A 20,818-nucleotide genomic window follows, 5' to 3' on the forward strand; every position below is an offset into this window, starting at 1 on the left:
TCTCTCATTTATTATTTCTATTTTATCTTTCTAGAATTCCAATTAGATAGGTTATTTTTCTTCAGATGTGTCTACTACTATCTTTAATCCATCCATTGGGTATTACAAGTTATTTTTTTATTTTGAAAATTGTCAAGTTCATGGAATATTGTAAAGAACAGAACCGTGAATAAATACCTGTATACCTTTCTCCTAGATGATTCTCCAGTGTGCGTACACACATGTATATCTATGTATACACATACGCGCGCACACCATCCTCCTTCCCCTTGGGAAAACCACCTGGCAGGAGGCTGCAGCATCATGCACGTTTCTCTTAAATACTTTACATACCTGTCTCCAGAACAAAGACATTCTTATACTGACATGATTCCACTACCACATGGAAGGAAATCCACACGAATCAATAATATCATGCAACATATTGTTCATACTCAAACTTCCCCGACTGTCCCCCAAACGCCATTTGTGTATTTCCTTCTGACCCAGGATCAGGTTGCGATTTACACCATCACATTTGGCTATTAGGTCTCTGACTCTCCCATTCTGGGGCAGCTCCCCACCTCTCTCTGCAGCTCGGGACATTGAAACTTATGCGGAGCCTAGGCCAGCTGTTCTGAAGAGCCCTCCACGTTCTGGAACTGCCCAGTGGTTTCCTCATTATTGGACGTGGGTCAGACATCTCCAGCAGGAATCTCACATAGCTCTTGTATGTCCTGCATCATCTCAGGAGGCAGATAATATCAGAGCTTGGTTCAAGTGGGCACTGCTGACCTTCTTGCCAGATTTCACCACATAAAAGCACATCTCCGTCTTTGTGTCACTAAGTGAGATGTGAGTGGTTCCGTGAGACTGTCAATAGCCTGCTCCCCCCCAACCTGCCACCCAATGGGTTTAGCGTTCCTGGATCCTTGCTGACTTAGTTATTCCACTTAGGCTTACAAATTAGCTGTTTTCTAATTCTACCACTTCTATATTTATTAGCTAGCATACTTCTATAAAAAGAGAACTTTTCCTCCCCCTCCTCCCTTTTTGGGTCTCTCTACAGACCTGTGAATTTTTAGAAATCAGTGTTTTAATCCATTCCCATCATAGTTCTTTTTGATATTCAAATTGCCCCAAATTGGGCCAGTGAGAATCCTTTCAAGATGGCTCCTTTGTCCTTTCGCTATGTCGCTGTTGGCTTTTTGCTACTCTCTTGCTTTCTGGTATAACACATATTCCAGGCTCACATTGCACTTTCCCCAATACAGTCTAGAATTAGCTATTTCTCCAAGAAACTCTGGTTCCTTTTAGCGGGGAGTGATATTTAGAAACCAAGATCTGGTCATTAGTTATGATCATTGCCACTGGGGAATCTCATTGATTGTTTTATTTCAACAATTAGATTTGGCACTTTAAAAAACTCTTTTGTTATTTTTCAAATCAACCTGCTCCCTTCTGATTCTCTCTTGTCCCCTCAAATTGTACTTTCATATTGGGTAGCAATAGATTTTGCCCAACTAGGATGGAGTAGGAGGAGGAGGGAGGAGGGGCCACATTCATTTGTCAAGTAATATCGAGCAGATAATACCTTCGCAACTGCTGGGACGGCTGCCTTGAATTTGTAGAGCTGAGTCTGTTGCACTTTGTTTTGAAGTTTGTTGGTGGATACTTGTTGATTGCACCTAGGAGGAGAACAATGTGTGATGAGTCTCTTATTCTTAGAGGCTATTAACATTGCAGCAACATGCTCTGTATGCAACATGTCACATCACTGTTTTCAACATCCACCCAAGGAAGACTCCGGCTCGGGCGGCCATGTGAGAAGAGAGATTTCTCAGAGGAGTCTGTAAAACTGGGTTTTAAAAATACATCTCTGCCAAATTTACAAGTGGAGAATTCGATATACTTTTCAATAAAAGTAAAAGCTTCTAAAGTTGGTCAAACATCAGAGGAGCTCTCATGAGCCAGTCTTGAGAGTCTGGCTTCTAATTGACATGAATTAATCATAATAGTTTTTATTTGATCATTTGAAAAATATCAAAATGCAAAGGGGAAACAATATTCCCTTTATGGTCTCTCTCATTAGCAACAACAGAAACAATAGCGTCATCCTGGGTTTAATTCATCCGTGGGTCATTGTGTTTGGAAGTACAACAGTTTTTCATGATAATAAAGCTTGCCTCTTAACCACACCATCTAAACATTTATAAGCCATTTCTGATGGGAAACTTTTTAATAAATGTATTATTTATTTCCTTGAGGCATTAAATTGAACAGACTTGTTAAAAACAATTAAATCTCTTCCTGGTGATCTAGGGTCATCCTAAGTAGCAAGTTTGTCCTGGGCTGACAGCCGTTGTACGTTGGGCTGTGTGCTTCTAAGTTGAATGGCCCAAGACTGTGATGTTTCCCTTCTGTGCGTCTGCATTTTAATTTTTTTATCCATCTTAACTCTAAGTATCAGGTTGTTTGTCAGTTATTTTGTTTCTCTTAGAAAATGTGTTGATTCTGATGTGGACCGTGCTTAATAGCCAACTCTATCACAGCAGGGTGTTAAATAAGAGCCACAGCCTAGAGAGCTAGAGCGCAGGAGGGCAGCGACCATGTCTGGCTTGGTAACTCCTCGCTACTCTGCGCCTGAACAGTGAGTGGCTCCCCCCTAATAAATGTGTGTCAATGCTGAGTAGGTGAGTGTGAGTCTATGGGCCTGCTATGGAATGAAGTATGCAGGCTCCAGTAGGATTATGCCAAAGCCTTTTTCAACTCCTTGTACTTTTACAGCTATATTTTAAAAACTAATGATTTCTAGATACTTAATTTCTAGAAACGTGGTACATAACTCTGTCATGGTTTTATAATCTTCCAAAAAGCACTTTCTATATCTCTCACCTACCCCAAGTAATTCTTAAAACATCTCTTCCCCTCTCTCTGGGTGGTGGTGGGGTGTCATTTATCTAATCATATACAGCACACCTCTTTTATTGTGCTTCCCAGATGTTGTGTATTTTACAAACTGAAGGCAAGACCTGCCACCAGCAAAAAGATTATGACTAGCTTTTTTGCAATAAATATAAACATAGCTGTACTGCAGAAGTCTGGAGCCGAACCCTCAATATCTCCCAGGCATGCCTGTAGTGTGACTACCATGAACCACCACTAAGAATTTGGGGGGTCTGAAATTCCATCTTAAACTTCCTTTCAGCTTTTTTGCCTCATACAGAGTGTTTCTTGACAAATTTCTCAGAGTCTTTCAAGGTGTTCTTCTGTTTTACCTTTACAAACAAATGCCTACAGATTACTTCCCTTAGATTTTTTTCTAGCTCCTCTTTCCCGTTTTCTAGCGCCTATTCCGGAACACATCCACATCAGTTTCACTCTGGGAGCTTACTGCTCCCAAATCAGTGTTTCTCAAACCATATGTGCATGTGAACCACCTGGGGATCTTGATAAAATGCAGACTCTGGTTCAGAATGTCTGGGATGGGGCCCGAGACACTGCATTTTTCGCAAGCTTCCAGGTGATGCCAATACTGTTGGTCTTAGACTCACATCTGGAGTAGCAGAGACCCAGCAACGATTTCCCAAGGCTCCTCAGGCCTCACCTGTGCTGACTAGGCGGTCCCTTTGCAGCCTTAACTCCTCTCACCGTGTAATGCCAGTGACAAGCTGAGACACAATCAGAACCTCCCTACACAGGGTGTTCTTTTGCCTGTGTGTTCACTTCTATTTATCTGAACTCCAAGGGCTCATTTATCATGAAAACATTCAGAAATTCAACCGCGGGCTTTTCAACCTCCGGAATCACACATTATCAGGACGTGGCTTCTTTTTATGCAACCTGTTTGCATTCAAAATGAATTGCAGACTTTCAGGGCAAGCTCACTCCAAGAAATATAGCCATGATTAAAAAAAAAAAAAAAATTTATGGGCACCAGTTGCACTAATTACTGGCATCATAAAAAGTCATTAATAAGGCTGAGAATATTTTGTAAGTATGTATCTTTCATTCTGACAGGTAAAACGGTATCTCCTAATACTTCAAACTCTGCCTTTTGAACCTGTAAAAGCAAAGCCAAGAGTTGTTGAATTTTCCTTTGGCTCTCTTTTTTTGATGTGTTAACTGATGAAACTTCCCATCAAAGGGCAGCATGGCAATGCCACATGGCAAGGGTTTCTACTTCGTGGCTAAAGTCCAGGCTGGGGCTTGACCCCCCCAGACTATATTGCCTCATGCGGACAGATGTGTGAGCACCTGCCTGTTATGATTGCTTCTCCATAGCACCCAGACATAGAAAAGATGAGCCAGAAGATGAAGTGCTTAGGCATCAGGGCTTCTCCCTCCACCGTTCATCATTACATATGTTCCTTTCTGAGCCTGCTTTGCCCTTGAGGACACACACGAGGCTTCCAAGGATCCATGTCAGCTAATCAACCCTTCATTTGTACCAGCTACACTCTACATGTACAAGGAAGATTTTACGACTTACGCCTGATTGAGTTTATAAAAGACTTCACAAACTTCACGCTGTATGTGTGGTCAGGTTTGTGAACCCGACCAAGCTGGACCAAGTGGTGATCTAGAGGGAGGCTGGCTAGATCTTCCAGTTCCTTGTCATTCCAGGTGGGGCCAAAGGAAAACACAAATAGGGCATAACCTTGACATTTGGCTTTCAGAGATTCTTTCTTTAAGACGTCTCTGTCCAAGTGACTGGTTTCCCCAGCAGATATCACAAATATGACTTTGTTTTTTCTCGGATTTGGTGCACTTAAAAAGATATTGTCCAGAGTCCACTGTAAGGCATGACCGATAAAAGCGTCTCCATTTAGGTGCTGAAGCGATTCTTCCACATGCCTCTTCATGCGCTGTCTGCTGTTGTAGGTGGTGAGGTTGAACTCCGTTCTGACGGGACTCTTCTGAGTGTTGGGGAGGAAGTTGGGGGGAGCATGACTTAACAGGGCCACGCGGTCTCCAGTGAGCGAGATCTCGGGCTCCTGGGTGATTTCAAAGTGATCTAACAGTGCTCCCAGGAAGTGTCTCATGTCTTCAAATTCGGCACTTCCCACATGCCGGGAGCTATCCAGCAGGAAAGCTGCATCCAGGTAAGACTGCACAGGGGGTGGTCTGGCTTGGTCGCAAGAAGCATCCGGCTTGCAGATATCTGCAGACCAAAAGGCACTTAGGGTTACCAAACAGAAATGGACAGAAACGGAAAGACAGCATCTCAAATATTTCAACATTTGAAAACTGCATGATCTTTGATCTTAAAATAGCTACTAAATCTGATATCAACCCAGGAAGATTTCCTAGTACATGGTTTGTATCTATATCCGCCCCCCTCCCTCCTTCCTTCCTTCCCTCCTCTCTCTCTCCCCCTTCTTCTAAACATAAGTGAAGAAAGCAACGAACCTTTTATTTCAATTTGAGTAGAGGTATGTTATAATTCAGTGTCTGTGCATAGACATTAAGGACAAAGCTACTGCTTATGTTTGTATCCCCATAGTGATTATCAGTTGAAAGCTTAATATGTGTTTGTTAAATAAGTGAATATAAGTGCTGCATATTAAGGGGCTTTCATAGCATGAGGTCATTTTAATAAATATGTATATTTTATTTAACAAAAAATGTGTAGTAATAAAAACAGTAAATGTTATTGACTGACCACATGAATATACAGAGAAATTTAAAAAATGGAAAGATCCTAAGGGTAACCTAATCTTCGAATTTTACAGGTGACACTGAGGGCAGGAGAGTAAAATAATTCTGTGAAAGGATATAGCAGTATTTCTAGCGGTTTCTGCATATGAAGTCAGTGTTCTGTGAGAGGCAAGGCCATGAGGTACAGCAGTGGGGGGGCCCCTTGGCCTGAGAACCAGGATACCTGCATCTTGGTCTTACTGTATCCAGTAACATGCTCTGTGCATCTATCCAGGCCACCTCTAGGCCTCAATTCTGCACAATTAGATGGATTAGATTCATCTGGAGAGCCTTTCTGGGACGAAATTCTGTAACCCTAGGTTTTCAGTAACAATTAATGGTTAAGGATGAGAATGGCCTCTTTAAAACCAGAGAGAAGAGAGACGATGGAATAACATGTGCGTAGACAGCTGGTACTTAGATATGGGCCCGGGCAGCAAAGAAAAGCTATTACATGAAAGGTTAATAACCAGAATGCAGAGCCTAGGGGATGTAGCAAACCTCCTGACTTTATTCTTGTTCATGGCCTCCATGAGGCTCTGGACAAGTTATATTTCCCTTACTAAAAGTTCAGTAAAATTTTATGACCACATTTAATGGTCAGATGACAGAACGGTCACCTGGGTGCAAGGCAATTTCTAAAATCAGGGACAGCAGGCTGCCCATTTGTTCAATTTTGTGGAGTTTTTTAATTGCAGGAAATGACAGCCAAAATATCTTCCTTTATATGCCTATGAGGCAAAACAAGGGATCGAGCCAAGAAATGAAGCCAAAATCTATCCCCAGCCACACACGTGCAACTTCTGACTGTGCGACACAACCAGCGTGATGCTGCAGCTGACGTGTGTGAAAGCCAACCGAGAGCCTAGGGGGTGGGATGTAGCTCCCCACAGTATGGTTAGCACTTTAAGTGCTTTGAGTGAGAACATCAGGGCCTAGTACTCTGTGCAACTGAGGGGAGGAGAGGGGGAAAGGGGGAGGGGAAGCGGAGAGGGGAAGGGGAGAGGAGGGAAAGAGGTGAGGAGGGAGGGAGAGAGATTGAGTAGAGGGAAGCAGAGGGGAAGACTGGAGGAAGGGAGGGCTATTAGAAGAAATTCTGCCTCTCCCTCAGTTACCCCCCCCCCAGGTGAGGTCAGTTATATGGCGAGCATTAGCATCTTATTGACAAACACCAAGAAGGACAGGAATTAACCATTTTCTTTGAGGCCAAATATAGTTTCAAGGAGCAGAATCATGGGGTCTCTGTTACTTATAAATTGCAGGCATTTTAAAGCTGGTTTTCTTGGGTTTGATTGGGCTGCTAGGCCCCGAGCAAATTGTTTCATCTCTCTAAGCTTCATTTTTCTCATCTGTAAAATAGAGCTAATAATAGTTCAAACGTTTTAGGGAGATTATAGAGACTGAATGAACCGGTTAGAAAAGTGCTTGGAACACAGTAAACACAATAGCTTGGGTATTAACTGTCATCACCACCATCATCAGGGTTCTGTAAAGCAAGTAGGACTGTTCACAGTTTCTAACAAATGCTTGGTAACTCAGCTATCACACCCACCAGTAATCTCAGTGTCTTTCCCGAGTTTCATAAGCCCTAACACTCAAGTACAGGCTAGCCAGTTCTCCAGCTCGACCTGCAGACTGTAGAAAACAGCACACAAACCAGGGCTGCAAATCTCGATGCTTCACGTTTGGGAGTCCACAAAGCGTCTTTCCAATGACAAAGCAGCACGTGAATTTCTGCTAATTTCCACTTGTACTGTAATTCATTTCTTTGGGGTTGTGAACATTTGAGATTTAGATAACACATAAATACACTTTATAGCGTGAAAAACTTGGCAGTGAGACAGGCTACATTTTTCTAAAAATCATTGCTGGTTCCTGGAAGCTGTGGGAAGCAGGGGGGCCTGAAATGCAATCCCCCTGCTGTGGTTCCTCGGAGGAGACCCTGCGCCCTGCTCCTAGCTGAAAGGCTCCATCTGCAGATGATGAGGTGAGCCCAGGGCCCCGGGGAAATTCTCCCAAGGCCACACGTGGTGTCCTTGCTGCCAAGTTCCAGCCGCTCCTGCCAAGGGTGACTCAATGTGCTTAATAGGCCTGACTGAATTCTATTCTCTCTGTGGGTCTTACCGTAGCAGAACGTGCACCTCTGTAGTCTCTCTAATGCTGGCCTGTGGTCAGCCCCGGATGGAACCATTACTATTTGGAATGTGCCAGTGTCATCGATCTGCAGGAAGGAGAAGCGAGATTAAGAACAGTTAGTGGGTGGGGCTGCAAGAACTTCCCAGGACTGTTCACAGAAGGGAGATGTGGAGAGAGCCGTGCAGCTGCTTCCTAGAAGGCTGTGGGGAGACGCAGCAGAAACAATTAGTCTGTACTGCCAGTGGCTTTTAATAGGTATCTGGGCAATGTTTTGAGTGAATCATGCGTTCACTTCATCTGGATTGTGATGAGCAATGGGGAAACCAAACCCAGAGAGCATGGACAGGCCACGCGGTGGGGGCAAAGCGCTTTCTTACTGCCAACTATTAGGATCCAGAAACAAACAAACAAACACAATGTTTGAGCTAGGAGAAATCTTAGAAACCATGTGATCCAATCCCACCGTTATACCGGTGAGGAAAGTGAGCCCAGAGAGGGTGGAATAGGGAAGGCTCCAGTTTAAGTTTTGCTCTTTCCAAATAGGGCCTGCCTTGCATCCTCTGCATGAGCTACCTTTATGGCCGCAGTTTTGTGTCAGGGGGTTCTACCTTGATTTAGAGCAGTGTTCTCACAGTGTCTTCCTGGGATTGCTGCCATTTAACTAGTCTGTGTTCTGCATGTCTAAAATGTGACAACTTCCATACTTCCCGTGGTGGTACTAGTTGATAAATTAGGCTTCATATTTAAGCGTGTATTAGCTTGCTGGTGGCAACCCGAAACACCCTCCTTCTCACCGATTCTAGCACATGGCTTTATTGGGAGCATCCACGGGGAGTCTGCTCTCCCTGCCCTCCCCATTCCCAGTAATCTCCCAGTCCACAGAGCCGGCCAGGTGGGCTCTGAGAGATCAGTCATCCTGCCGCACATCACTGGAGCAACTATAGCTAGCATATATTACGGAAAATTCCTTCAACTGAATGTCAGTTGGAAGGTCCTATTTGAAAGGGTTCTATTTAAAATTATTTAAAAGAAAAAGGATCCACTTTTCTGTGGATTCAAAGCAGCACCAACTTGGATGAAAGCACTGCTATGAAGTCACAGAAGGGCACAATGAGGCATTCAGCATTCAGTTCTAATGATTCTCTGCTCTTTCTTTTCTAAACATCATGGGGCTCCATAAATTGATGTGTTCAAGAAAAAATACAATGTATATCTTTAGATAATTCTATATTAACAAAGGAAATCCTTCTCAAAATAAAAGGTTGGGTGCTCCAAATGCTAAAGTTTCCCAGTAGAAATTTTACCACATTCATTTCATCTGTCTTCAATCACAAGAATAACATGTAATGTCAAATATTACTCTTAATTTTTCTCTCATCTGCAATACTGAACAGCAGAATAAAGAAAAAAAATAGGCTAGCTAAAAGAGACATTTTTGTAAGTATATTAGGAAGGGAGACTCACTCTCTATCAAAATTCTTCATGTGCAGCACGTATAATTTCACCAGGAGAGGTAATTGCCAAGAAAATTTAGAGGGAAAACCCTAGTGGCAAAACAAAGCTGAGATTGAAGTTTTTCTAGTAAAAAAAAATGGCCTTCTATTTCAGAAGGTCACTCAGCTTCATGTGAGCATGAAAGATTTCCAGGACGGCAATCCCAAGTCCATTTGCTAAGGAACACAGGGAAACCAGACCGCGGGGTCAGAGCGGCTGCTTCCGAGCCCTGCCGCACACATCTCTGCACAAGTCCCCGATTTCACACCGAGTGCTGAACTCTCAGATCAGCTGCGATTTGGAAAAGTCTTGATAATTATGAAATAAACTCACGGTTTTAAAATATGGCCCCCAAATTAAAAATTCATTGTCATGAAATTTTTGAGTTCAAGTAATAATAACCCACAGTTTACATGTAGGTAAGCCCAACAGAAGAGATGCCAGAAGGAGAAGGGCAAATGCAGAACTAGCAACATAGTTTCTCTTCTGAACACCAGGTACCGGGTCCTCACTAACTTTTGAATATGCTCTATTTTCAGCCGTCCTGGACGACCCTGCCCAGTCTGTCCTCCATGAGTCTGGGTCTCTTGGTTTTCTACTTTACTGCTGTATCCCCAGAGCCTAAGCCAGCACCTGGTATACATGAGGTGCTCACAAACATTTGCAGGATGAACGACCCTTGGGACCAATTCTGACTGGTGTCTGCATCTCTCTTTTGTTCAAGAGGCGTTTGGAGCCAGTTCTGCTCAGATTTATGAGGGTCTTTGTCAAGAATCTGAACCTTCCTTGGTGCCCTTTTGAGAGGAACTCCTTCAAGAAAGGAGGAAAGAGCCTCTAGGCGATTTGGGTAGAACTGCTTAAGTGACATTGTTTACATGCAAAAGGTTTAAAATAAACCAACAAAATACGTTTTTCTAAGTTATATGCTGTGCATATACCTTTGAGTGAGCGGTGGAATTGTGTCAGTTTAAGTTTATATTCCAAGTAACCTCAATGATTTATTTGCAGTAGGATATTAAGTTATCTCTTGTTTTGTGACTAAATAAAGCCAAGGGACAATAGAGGCTCTCAATGAACAGAGGGAATTATGAGGATTCTGAGTAACCAAATCCACCTACAGAATCTGGAGCTCCTGCATCTCACAGCAGCTTCATTTGCATAGCCTGGCCCCACCCAGCCTTTTCTGAGACTGATATATCAGCCTGCTCATTTGCATAATTCTGAGTTAGTTCCGTGATGCTAATAGCAGTTTCAGTTCCTCTACAGCCTAGATTTCAACATTGTTAAACACGTTTTTGTTAGTATCAAGCAAAGGAATGATAATAGAGAAAAGCTACCTTCTTGAGTGTTTAGTTTGTACTAAGCTCTGATGCCGTGTTGCATCCTTTCATCAACTGCTCTAGGCGACGGGCACTGCTTCCTCTGTTTTACAGACAAGTGGTCTATTTGAACTCAGTTCTGCTTATTTGAACAACTTCACAGAAAATGAAGCTGGAAACGTCAAAAGCCCACTTAATCCAAGCCTCCCGTTTCCAGGAAAGACAGAAGTCACTGACAGGTGAGTGACTGCCCCTATGATAGGCCTTCAGGAAAAGGTGACGTCTTGACCACCTACAGTCAGCCAGTTAGCCCATGGCGACAGTAAATCAATCTTGCCTTGAGAAAATTCTTACGTAACTCTAACTGCTATTAATCCCAGTTTCTCTAATATGAAAGTTTGCGAAGTTGGAGTACAGCTGGCTAATTTTCTGCAGTAATCATTTTTCACACACTTGAAAACAGTGATTCAGTTGCTTCTTACTTTCCTTCCTCCAAATGAAATAATTTCAGATGCTCGGCCTTTTTGTTCAGGTTGTATCTGCCAAGGCCCTTCTGCTGCCGTCTGAGGCCCCTCTTCATGGTTTTCACATGAGTGCAGAACAAAATACCATGCTGGGACAACACAGAAGACTGGAAGAACACTTTGTTGGGTCCAGCAGGTCTTTTGTAAGGGAGTCCTGCCACTGAGCCACTATCGGCAGGGTGTTTTAAAAGGTTCGAATGGCTATTATAAAAAAGACAAGAAGTAACAAGCACTGGTAAGGATGTGGAGAAATGGGAGCCCTTGCACTCGCTTGGTGGGAATGTAAATTGGTTCCGTCACTATGGGAAACAGCATGGAAGTAACTAAAAAATACTAAAAATAGAGCTATCATATGATCCAGCAATTCCACTTCTGGGTATTTATTTTAAAAAAACACACAAAAAAAACAAAAACTCTAACTCAGAGAGACATGTACCTTCATGTTCACTGCAGCATTATTTACAATAGCCAAGGCGTAGAAACAGCTTGTGTCCACCAATGGATAAAGAAATGTGATTTTATATATATAATTAAATGTATAATGAAATGTTATTCAGCCATAAAAAAGAATAAAATCTTGCCATTTGTGACAACACAGATGGAACTCAAGGGCATTAGGCTGAGTGAAACAAATCAGACAGAGAAAGACACATGCCATATGACCTCACTTAGGTGTGGAATCTAAAAACAAAACCGAAACCCGAATTCATAGAGAGAACAGACTGATAGCTGCCAGAGGTGTGGGGTGGAGAGATGGGTGAAAAGGGTGACGAGAGTCAAAAGGTACCAATTTTCAGTTTTAAAATAAATACATCATGGGGTAGTAATGTACAGCGTGATTATAGTTAATACTGTATTCCATGTTTGAAAGGTGGCAAGACAGTAAATTTTAAAAGTTCTCATCACAAGAAAAAACAAATTTTATAACTACATATGGTGACAGATATTAACTAGACTTTTTGTGGCGACCATCTTGTAATATATATAAATATTAAATCACCATGTTGTACACCTGAAACTAATATAATGCTATATGTCAATTACACCCCCATTTTTTTTTTTCCTAAAAAAGGTCATCTTGATCCCAGGTTTGTTTGGGAATGCTACACAGTAAAGATTTAATCCGCAACCTAAGAAGCTACAACTAGAATGGCTTTTCCTTTATGACATTTGGATAGCTACAAGATTGGCGAAGCTATAAAATCAGTCAATTGGTTCTCGTGGTAGAGGAACGATTACTCTCCCTGGCCATAAGCTGACGTCCAGGGATGTTTACTGGCCTCCTGACTGAGCCTCTTCACACCCCGCGGCAACTCAGCAGCCGCAGAGCAGCGAGCCTGGGTTCAAGCTCTGACCCTGCCGCTCGGCCGCGTGACGCCGGCTCCCGGCTCCACTCCTCCAGACTCAGCCTCCTCCCGATACGACGGGAATAACGATTATACCTCGTCAGGCCCCGAGCCTTTCAGATTAAAAAGAACGAGGCACATGAAGGGCTGAGCGTGTGCCTGGTAACAGTACTAAGTGGTATCCTTCTGTACTCTCTTATAGAGCCTTCTGAATATAGTCCCCCCCTCCCCCCAAAACACCACCCAGGTCACGTGAAGGGCTTAACCCGCTCACCGCAAACATGCGCTTGACGGCGGGCACGGGGCTGAAGGCGATCACCACCGGGGTGATGTCCAGCGCGCTGAACTCCATGGCGGCCGCGGCCACGGCCTGCGCGTCGGCGGACGGCCCGCCGCTGAAGAGGGCGGCGATCCTTCGCGCGTGGGGCCCCGGCAGCGTGCGCTTGAAGACGGTCCTGGCGATGAACCGCATGGCCCGGCCCACGTCCCGGCCGTCGGCGGACGGCTCGTGCGGGAGGGCCTCGATCTCCCGCAGCAGGCGGCTCTGCCGGTAGGCGTCTGAGAAGCGGATGAGCTGCCGCGCGTGGGAGCCGTAGGAGACCACGGCCACGCGCGCGCCCGCCGCGCAGCCGGCGCCGCGGACGCGCAGGCCGCTCACCAGGGCGCGCAGCAGCCGCTTCATGCGCGCGAAGTCCTGCTCGGCCACGTCCCGCGACTCGTCCAAGGCGAACACCAGCTCGGTGGGGTGCACGGGGCACTCGGGCGTTCCTGAAAGGCGAGCGCATGCCCCACGCGGGGAGCGGTAAAATAGAAAAGAAAAAAAAGCCACAGAGAAGGTAATTTTGAATTTAAATAGTCAAATGTTCAAACATTAAATAAGGATGAATGATTTAAATATTTTAAAAAGCATGTGAAATATTAGCTATTTAAAGCCCGAGTGCTTAAAAATGCCACCCGGAATTTGCTCTTTTAAATGAAACACAAGTCTGTAATTCAATTTGCCTTTTAATGACATTTGTAAGTTAATTACCAAATTCCTTCTAAATGATAAAGAGCTCATGGACAGGCCCTGCCTTTTCCCTACAGAGATTGGATCAATGGCATCACATCAGTTGCTGGAACTTAGTAAAAGAGACTAAAACATATTTTTTTACTTAATGAGGAAATGTAACAAGATAAAAAGGAATGGGTGTGATAGCTCTGCTGATAATTTCACAAAGATTGGACGAGAACTGGCACACTGTGCGGAACAGACTATTAGATACAAAGACAGTAGGCACTGCTGCGAGGTGTGCAGAGCCCTGGTCCAACTACTCACTGGCCATCTGACCTTGTCCAAGGAACTTATCCTCTCTATGCTTCAGTTTTCCCATCTGTAAAATGTCAGTCCTAATATCACCCACTGCATAAGCCCGTGCTGAGCATTAATCGAATCGACACAGGCAAAGCACTTAGGATAACAGTGCCTGGCACATAGTAGGTGCTCAATTAATGTTAGCCATTATTATTATTATTATATTACAGATTTTTTCACTGAGGGAGAACTCTGTCACTTAAAAGAATAAGAAAAACTTCAACTGATTTTTTTTATGTAACAGCTGAAATGCACATTTAATCAATAAATGTTTTACCACTTAGAGAAACTTTGAATTATGATTATTAAACTCAAATGTAAGCATTACTTTCAGATTTATTCAATGATCTCCATTCATTCATTCTAATCCCAGTTCCCTATACTTATCACAGTTGGCAATTTCTACTTGTCTGATTTACCTGATTAATGTTTGCCTCTCCTACTAATTTGGGAAATGTGGAGATAGGGATTATGTCTCTCTTAATATGCCAAGTTATTAGTCCCCGCCATATATCAGGGATCTAATAAATGTTGATTGAATAAAAAAGAACCAAAGGACAGTTCTTTGCAACAGGTACAGAAAGAAGAAGAACATTTTAATAATGGGGGAGATGCCTGGGAATCTCAATGATGTGCTTCTCTTGGAGGGGTGTGTCCTCTCCTTCAAATGCCAGCAAGCCAGATTCCAAGACAATTTACCCAGGAGGCCCACCGGCTCTTCATAGGGAGCTCAGGAACTCAGACCTGCTGGGTCCCGCCCAGGCTGGCCAAGGAGGGAGTCCCTCTGCTGTGGCAACTGGGTCTCACCCCCTTTAGTGCTAGATTATCATCTTCTGGTCCCCAACTCTGTGACCTTCACGGGCAAAAGGACCAGTAAGAAGAAACATTCAACTTCAAATTAAACTCTGCATCTCAATGAAGATGGGACAGAATGTACAAGCCTCTGAGTCTAATTTAGTGGGATCAGCAGATTTTTAAAAATTAAGGTCATGTCAACTTTATAATAAAAAATGAGTGGCGTTATGACCAAGACAAAAGTGGTTCCACCAGCTTTGCATTCGGGCTATTATTTGCATACGGGAGCGACAACACAGCTTCGGACATAACTGAAAGATAAAAGGGAAAAAGATTCCCAGTGCTGGCTGAAGATTTAAGCAAATTCGAGTTTTCCAGAAAAACACCAAATGGCTAATGCAACTTGCCAGATACATCCTTTGAAACCCAGCAAGCTGAGGATACTGCCAGGAACCAGAGGACACTGAAGAATGTGAGCTGGATTGTGGTGACACCGAGGAGGCCCTCCTCAAGGCACGGATCACCACACGGAAATCAGCGTGGCTCTGTGGCCACACACTGCACACTGACGGTTGCCACTCGGCACCTCATGAGCAGGTGATGACGACACAGGAGGCAAAAACCAAGGTCGTGCACCTAGCACCTAACAGTGGTGACCCTTGCCCAGGCCACCATCCTTATCTGTGCCTGAAATACTACAAAAGCCTCCTAATGAGTCCTCTGGCTTTGACATTCATCCCACAGCGGCCCAAGTAAGCTTTAAAAAATTGTTTATCAGCTCATGCTCCTCCCTTCCTACTTTCAATAAACTCTTTACTACTCTTCCATTACAATTCAAATAAAATCCAGCTGCCTTGCTGTAACCTACTAAGCCCAGCTGGACCCGGCCGTGGCTTCCTTCTTTTTCCCAAACGCCAGTCTCCCCTCCCTCGCCGTGGCTCAGTCACAGGGGGGGGGGGGGGCGGGAAGAGGGGTTGTTCTCTCAGTTCCCAGGCAGTGCCGAGGTCTGAGGTCCGTCCCAGCTCGGCCTCTGCGCTTGCCCCCCGTGCCTGGCTCATATAGAGCAGGCTGGGTCTTAGTCTTCTGTCCAGACTTCAGTGTCACTGCCTCAAAGAGGAGCCCTCCACCCATAAGGGTCTCTCCCGCCCCCTAAGTTATCCTGTGATAGAGCTTCCCATTCTTTACCTCTTTCACAGCAACTACAGGAACCTGTAATTCTTTCTTTTGGGCATTATCAGGATCCCCCACCAGAATGGAAACTTCTAAGGACAGGAGTCACGTCCACCTTATTCACGCCTGTATCCCTCGTTCCAGGGACTGGTTGGCACATAATAGGCTCTCAAAAAATATTTGTTGAGCGAACAAGCAGAGGGCATGGATTGGTGTTTACAGAAAAGGTATAAGAGTGTAAAGGTGTAAGAGAGAGATGATGGTTTATACAAAAATATATGATAGGCATTTGTGAAAGACCTAAAAACTAGCACTGAAAGAATATCAACTAACTTGGTAATTACCATCAGGCATGAACCGCATGGATTTTAGCATCGTCTGAGCTGCACATTTAGCTTACTTGCTATCTGATCATCTCTACTTTTACTTTCCATATTTTCCCCTCTGCAGCTTACTTCCTAACCTCTAAACTATAGAGACAATATGACAAATAGAGAGGGGGGGGGAAATGAAGGGGGGTTATTACAAAAAAAACACACCCAACAGTAAGATAAATGGTAATGTTAGTCATTAAAATATTAATAATAATAAAAATCCAACCAGTTGGTTGAGAAATAGCTGTGAGGCTCAGCTAAAACTGAGTGATTTATTGGAGGCAGGTCTGTGCTACTAGTATGAGGCAGCAAAGACAGCCCAGGTAAAATTTATATTATTTGGAAGGCAACACATTATTCTAACTCCTCTTTCCAGATATGTGACATTTTGGGCTTGATTATAATATGCTGTAAATAAAGATTACTCACCGTGTCCGCAAGCTGGGGAAGAACAAAGGAGATTAGGTTATTATCTGGTAGGAGAACAGAATTCTGTACTGTGTAGGAAAATCAGGGCGGCTGACATTCTGCACTGTGTGCTTTTTGTAGGTGACTCCAAAGTCAAAGCAACGGATAGGGTTTGGAGGAAATGCAGCTGCACCTCAGCATCTTGGTACAAGCACTGCTCCCTGCACAGGGAGTGGAGCGGCGATGGAGAGGTGGAAGGGGGACAGCAGCCAGCCATAAACCAGCAGCTGCAGCCAGCTGGCAGAGGACTTCTGCCTGGGAGGGAGCATTACTTTGCAGAGAGGTGCATGGAATTTGGAAAGTTAAAAGGCCCTATCCTCTCTTTACGCTCTTTCTTTCTCTCTTACGTGTGTGTGTGTGTGTGTGTGTGTGTGTGTGTGTGTGTGTGTATAAACATTAGAGATAGATTTATTCTGAAGCAAATGAAGCTTCAGTTTTAGGTCTGTACTGTCCAATAATATGGAGGCCACATGTGACTTTAGATTTTAATTAAAATGAAAGGAAATAAAATATTCAGCTTTTCAAGTACTCAGAGTCACGCGGCTAGTGGCTACCACACTGGGCAGTGCACCAGAACATTTCCATCATTGCAGAACATTGTACTGGATGGCACTGCTTTTGATCTTTCACCTGGCGGGGCTTCTTGCAAGGCCCTGGGAGGGTCCCTAGCCATGTGTTCACCATGAACACATATTTTTATAACATGCAGAAATCATTGGTTTTGATTTCCTTTCTTGGTCTTAAGAGCACTTCTTTTTAAAATAATTTTGTACCCACTTTTGGATTTGTAATTTTGTTTTGAACCCCTCAAATTTTACAAGATCAGGCCTCATCACACTTGGATCTACCCTGAGTCATTCTACTTCCCGTGGTTCCCACGTCAGAAGGCCTCCTGTGCTAACTTAGCCCCAAAGCAGCCAGTCAGTCTTCATGACTCAAAATATATATTTTGATTTCCATCATGGATGGTTCCATTGTGCTACACAAAGGCAGAGTTAAGGTCAACCCTGCAGCCCTGCCTGGGTAGCTCAGTTGGTTTGAGTGTCATTCCATACGCCAAAAGGTTGTGGGTTCGATCCCCAGTGAGGGCACATACCTAGGTTGCAGGCTTGATTCCCAGTCGGGGTGCATATGGGAGGCAATCAATTGATGTTTTTCTCTCATATCTATCTTTCTCTCTCTCTCCCTCCCTCTCTCTCTCAAATCAATTAAAAAATATCCTTGGGTGAGGGTTAAAAAATATATATATCCAGATCTTAGCTATGGTAAATTGTGCTGCTAGGGATGGAAAGGGTCAATGGGGGAAAAAGGGGACATCTGTAATGTTTTGAACAATAAAAAAAAGATCAATTCTGCATTCAAAGCTTTTAAGTCTGTCTTTGAGACCAATGCTCTCTACAGAAATGGGCTCTAATTTGTCTGTTTTTCTTCCCCAAATTGCCTTTAGGGAAATTTTGATTCTTCCTGTCTGTTTATTTGGGAAGTCAATGAGCATTTGTAGATTAACATTAAAAAGTCAATTCTCTCCTGATCTTGTACATCGAATTCCTCTGATGGTGTTAACACCTATTTTGATAGAACAGGCTGCCATAATGGTCTTAAAGCAAATTCAAAGGAGTGAGCATTTGCCAAATCAAAATGCCTTTTTGCTTTTAACATTTTAAGAGGAAAAGCTATTGGCAGAATGAGTAATTTTACAAGTAAATCAGTCCAACTAAAAGTAATCAAGCACATTTTTCCAGGTATTTCCAATCTATAAACCAAAATCAGGGCTCCCAACCACCAGGACACCCTATTATCACAGCTGTCTCTTTCACACCCAGGTGAATTCAGTCTTGCCCGTTAGAGTCAGGTTAAAGAGTTCACTGTGATTGTCCACTGATTGATTTCAGCATCCAGAGTTCTGACCTCATATTTCAATTTTCCCTAGAAGCACTAGATATATTATTACTTAGTGCTTAAAACAGGTTCCATTAGACATGCTGGCAGAAAGAGAGGGAGTTAGCTAATAGTCACCGGTCTATGCTGACTCAAAAATATATGCAGTGACATCTCTAATTTTAAGAAATTGGCTGGAAAATTGTCTCAGTTTTGAGTGCAGAAATTGCTGCTTTTCTTCTGTGAATGCTGACAGCTTGGGTGATCATTTTAAGCAGGGTACTTACGGCTATGGTCCCGCACATACTGAATGAGCTCACACATCTACAGTTCAAAAATAAAACAGAAAGAATTAACCAACAAACTGCCAGATCTTTTAAGTTTAAAAATGAAATAAATTTCATAGAGTGCTTAGAACACTCTGTAGGCGTCAGGAGATACTTACGGAAAATGAAGCCATTCCTTTGGCCCCTTTCACACCCTAGGGAGACAAATGAAAAGTGGTTTCACTGCTCTAGGCACACACATCAGTAGCCAGAATGTGCAACAATATGACCCCAAGAAAATGATAACTTTGTAAAATTTTTATTCTTTTAAGTTAGAGGGGGGAAAAAAGAATGCACATGGATAACCATCACCTAATTAGCAATAGCACTCTAAGGGGAATAACCTATAAGCAGCAAGTTTGATGAACACAAACCTCCAAGGGCCACTTTCCTCCAGCCCCATGTCTGGATAAAAGTTGTCCAGAATCTAAGGGTAGAGCTGACCACTTGACACTGGCATGGAAAGTTTTGGAGCAGGCCTATGGCCTAGAACTAGATAAGGCTGAACCATCCATGTGGCTGTCCCTCCTTAAGAGACATTGGGAGTTCCTCAATTCCATGTTTTGCCTTGGCCACTGAGCAGTAGCTGAGCTAAACTTTAATCTGTTTCCATCGTCGGTTGGATGACAAAGGGGCCAGACTCAATCTGAAAATCTGGAAAGGTAATCCCAATTGTTCTTCCAAAAATAAATATACCTACATATGTACGTATATTTGTCTGGGTGAGGAGAGAAAAAACAAAGTGGAATTGGTTTGAATTTCATGTGTTCACTCCCATCTTTGGAACAGGAGGAGCCTGGCTAAGAGACACACCCAAAGAAAAATGCAATGGAGCCCACCCAAATTCCTGAAGAAAGGAAGTTCCACGTGAAGGCAACTTTGATCATGTATTCACTATTTATTAATTTCCTCTTATCTTCCTTCATTTTCTGATCATTTATTGAATGTAAGAAGGGAACAAGGATTGGACAGATATATCAAATTTCCTGATAACTGAGAAATCTCATTTTAATCTAATACTGTTCACTTCCTCTCTCAATTCCCTGCACCTCCCAAGAAATAGCAACTGATTAACTGGTACTTTTTGCTTCTCTTTCTGAGCACATAAAAGTGGAAAAGAGTTGCCAAGTTGCCGAGACAGCAAGCATGTACATTTGGACAGTGAAGACCTCATGCACTGACTTTTTACTTGGGAAAGGATCTGGTGTGATTTATGGCTTTTCAACTTACCTTGCGTCCAGGAGGACCCATCTCCCCAGGGGATCCTGGTTCTCCTGGAAGTCCAGCGGATATCTCAAAGCAGAATTTATTTACTTTAAAATTATATTTATACATATATGTGTGTTTGTGGGCTTGGGAATTTTAAGTTTCAAAGGCAATTCACTTTCATTTTAGAAAATTAAGATATGTACAAAAAGCACATGGAAGGAAAAAAGGCCTCAGCAATCCCTTCTCCCCCAAATAATGCTTGCTAACATTTTGGTGTCTTTTCTTTTAGTCTTTTATTTATTCTCTTGGTATTAATATACATGTTCTTTTTAAAATTTTATACTTTTTCCCTGTTGCCTTTTAAACAAAATATACATCTCTGGACACTTTTGTGTTACTAAATATTATTTTGAAAAATCACTTTCTTGGATGCATAGTATTCCAATAGCTGGATATACCATAACTTATTTAATCAGTTCCTTACCACTGGCACTTTAGTTTGCTGTTGTTGTAATAAGCAGTGCATATAAAGTTATATGTTCAATTCTGATTATTTCCTTGGGAAGATTGATAGAACTGGAATTGATGGGTTAAGGGAGAAATTTTTATCTGAATGAATTTTTCTCTAAATTTATTTAGTGACTAAAATAAAAAACAGATTCACAAAATCCCCAGAAACAAAAATTGTACTATAAAAATCCTTGAAATAACAAGAAAATAGTTAACAGTTTGCTGGAAAATATCTG

The 20,818-nt window shown here is 42.9% G+C and overlaps 1 protein-coding gene across 1 annotated transcript in view; it reads right to left on the minus strand.

Annotated features, from left to right (window-relative positions):
• The window catches only part of COL6A6 (collagen type VI alpha 6 chain), a 130,233-nt gene that overhangs the window by 9,554 nt on the left and 99,861 nt on the right, over nt 1–20,818 (minus strand). Inside the window, exons 29-36 of the mRNA XM_081159337.1 lie at nt 20,094–20,156; nt 18,983–19,018; nt 18,825–18,861; nt 16,621–16,632; nt 12,773–13,266; nt 7,804–7,900; nt 4,472–5,143; nt 1,574–1,667 (exon numbers count right to left, since the gene is read on the minus strand). Of these exons, the coding sequence (XP_081015463.1) occupies nt 1,574–1,667; nt 4,472–5,143; nt 7,804–7,900; nt 12,773–13,266; nt 16,621–16,632; nt 18,825–18,861; nt 18,983–19,018; nt 20,094–20,156 (1,505 nt within the window). The remainder of the gene's footprint in view (nt 1–1,573; nt 1,668–4,471; nt 5,144–7,803; nt 7,901–12,772; nt 13,267–16,620; nt 16,633–18,824; nt 18,862–18,982; nt 19,019–20,093; nt 20,157–20,818) is intronic.

The sequence above is a fragment of the Miniopterus schreibersii genome (assembly GCF_964146895.1).
Source record: "Miniopterus schreibersii genome assembly, chromosome: 15".
Classification (NCBI taxonomy): domain Eukaryota; kingdom Metazoa; phylum Chordata; class Mammalia; order Chiroptera; family Miniopteridae; genus Miniopterus; species Miniopterus schreibersii.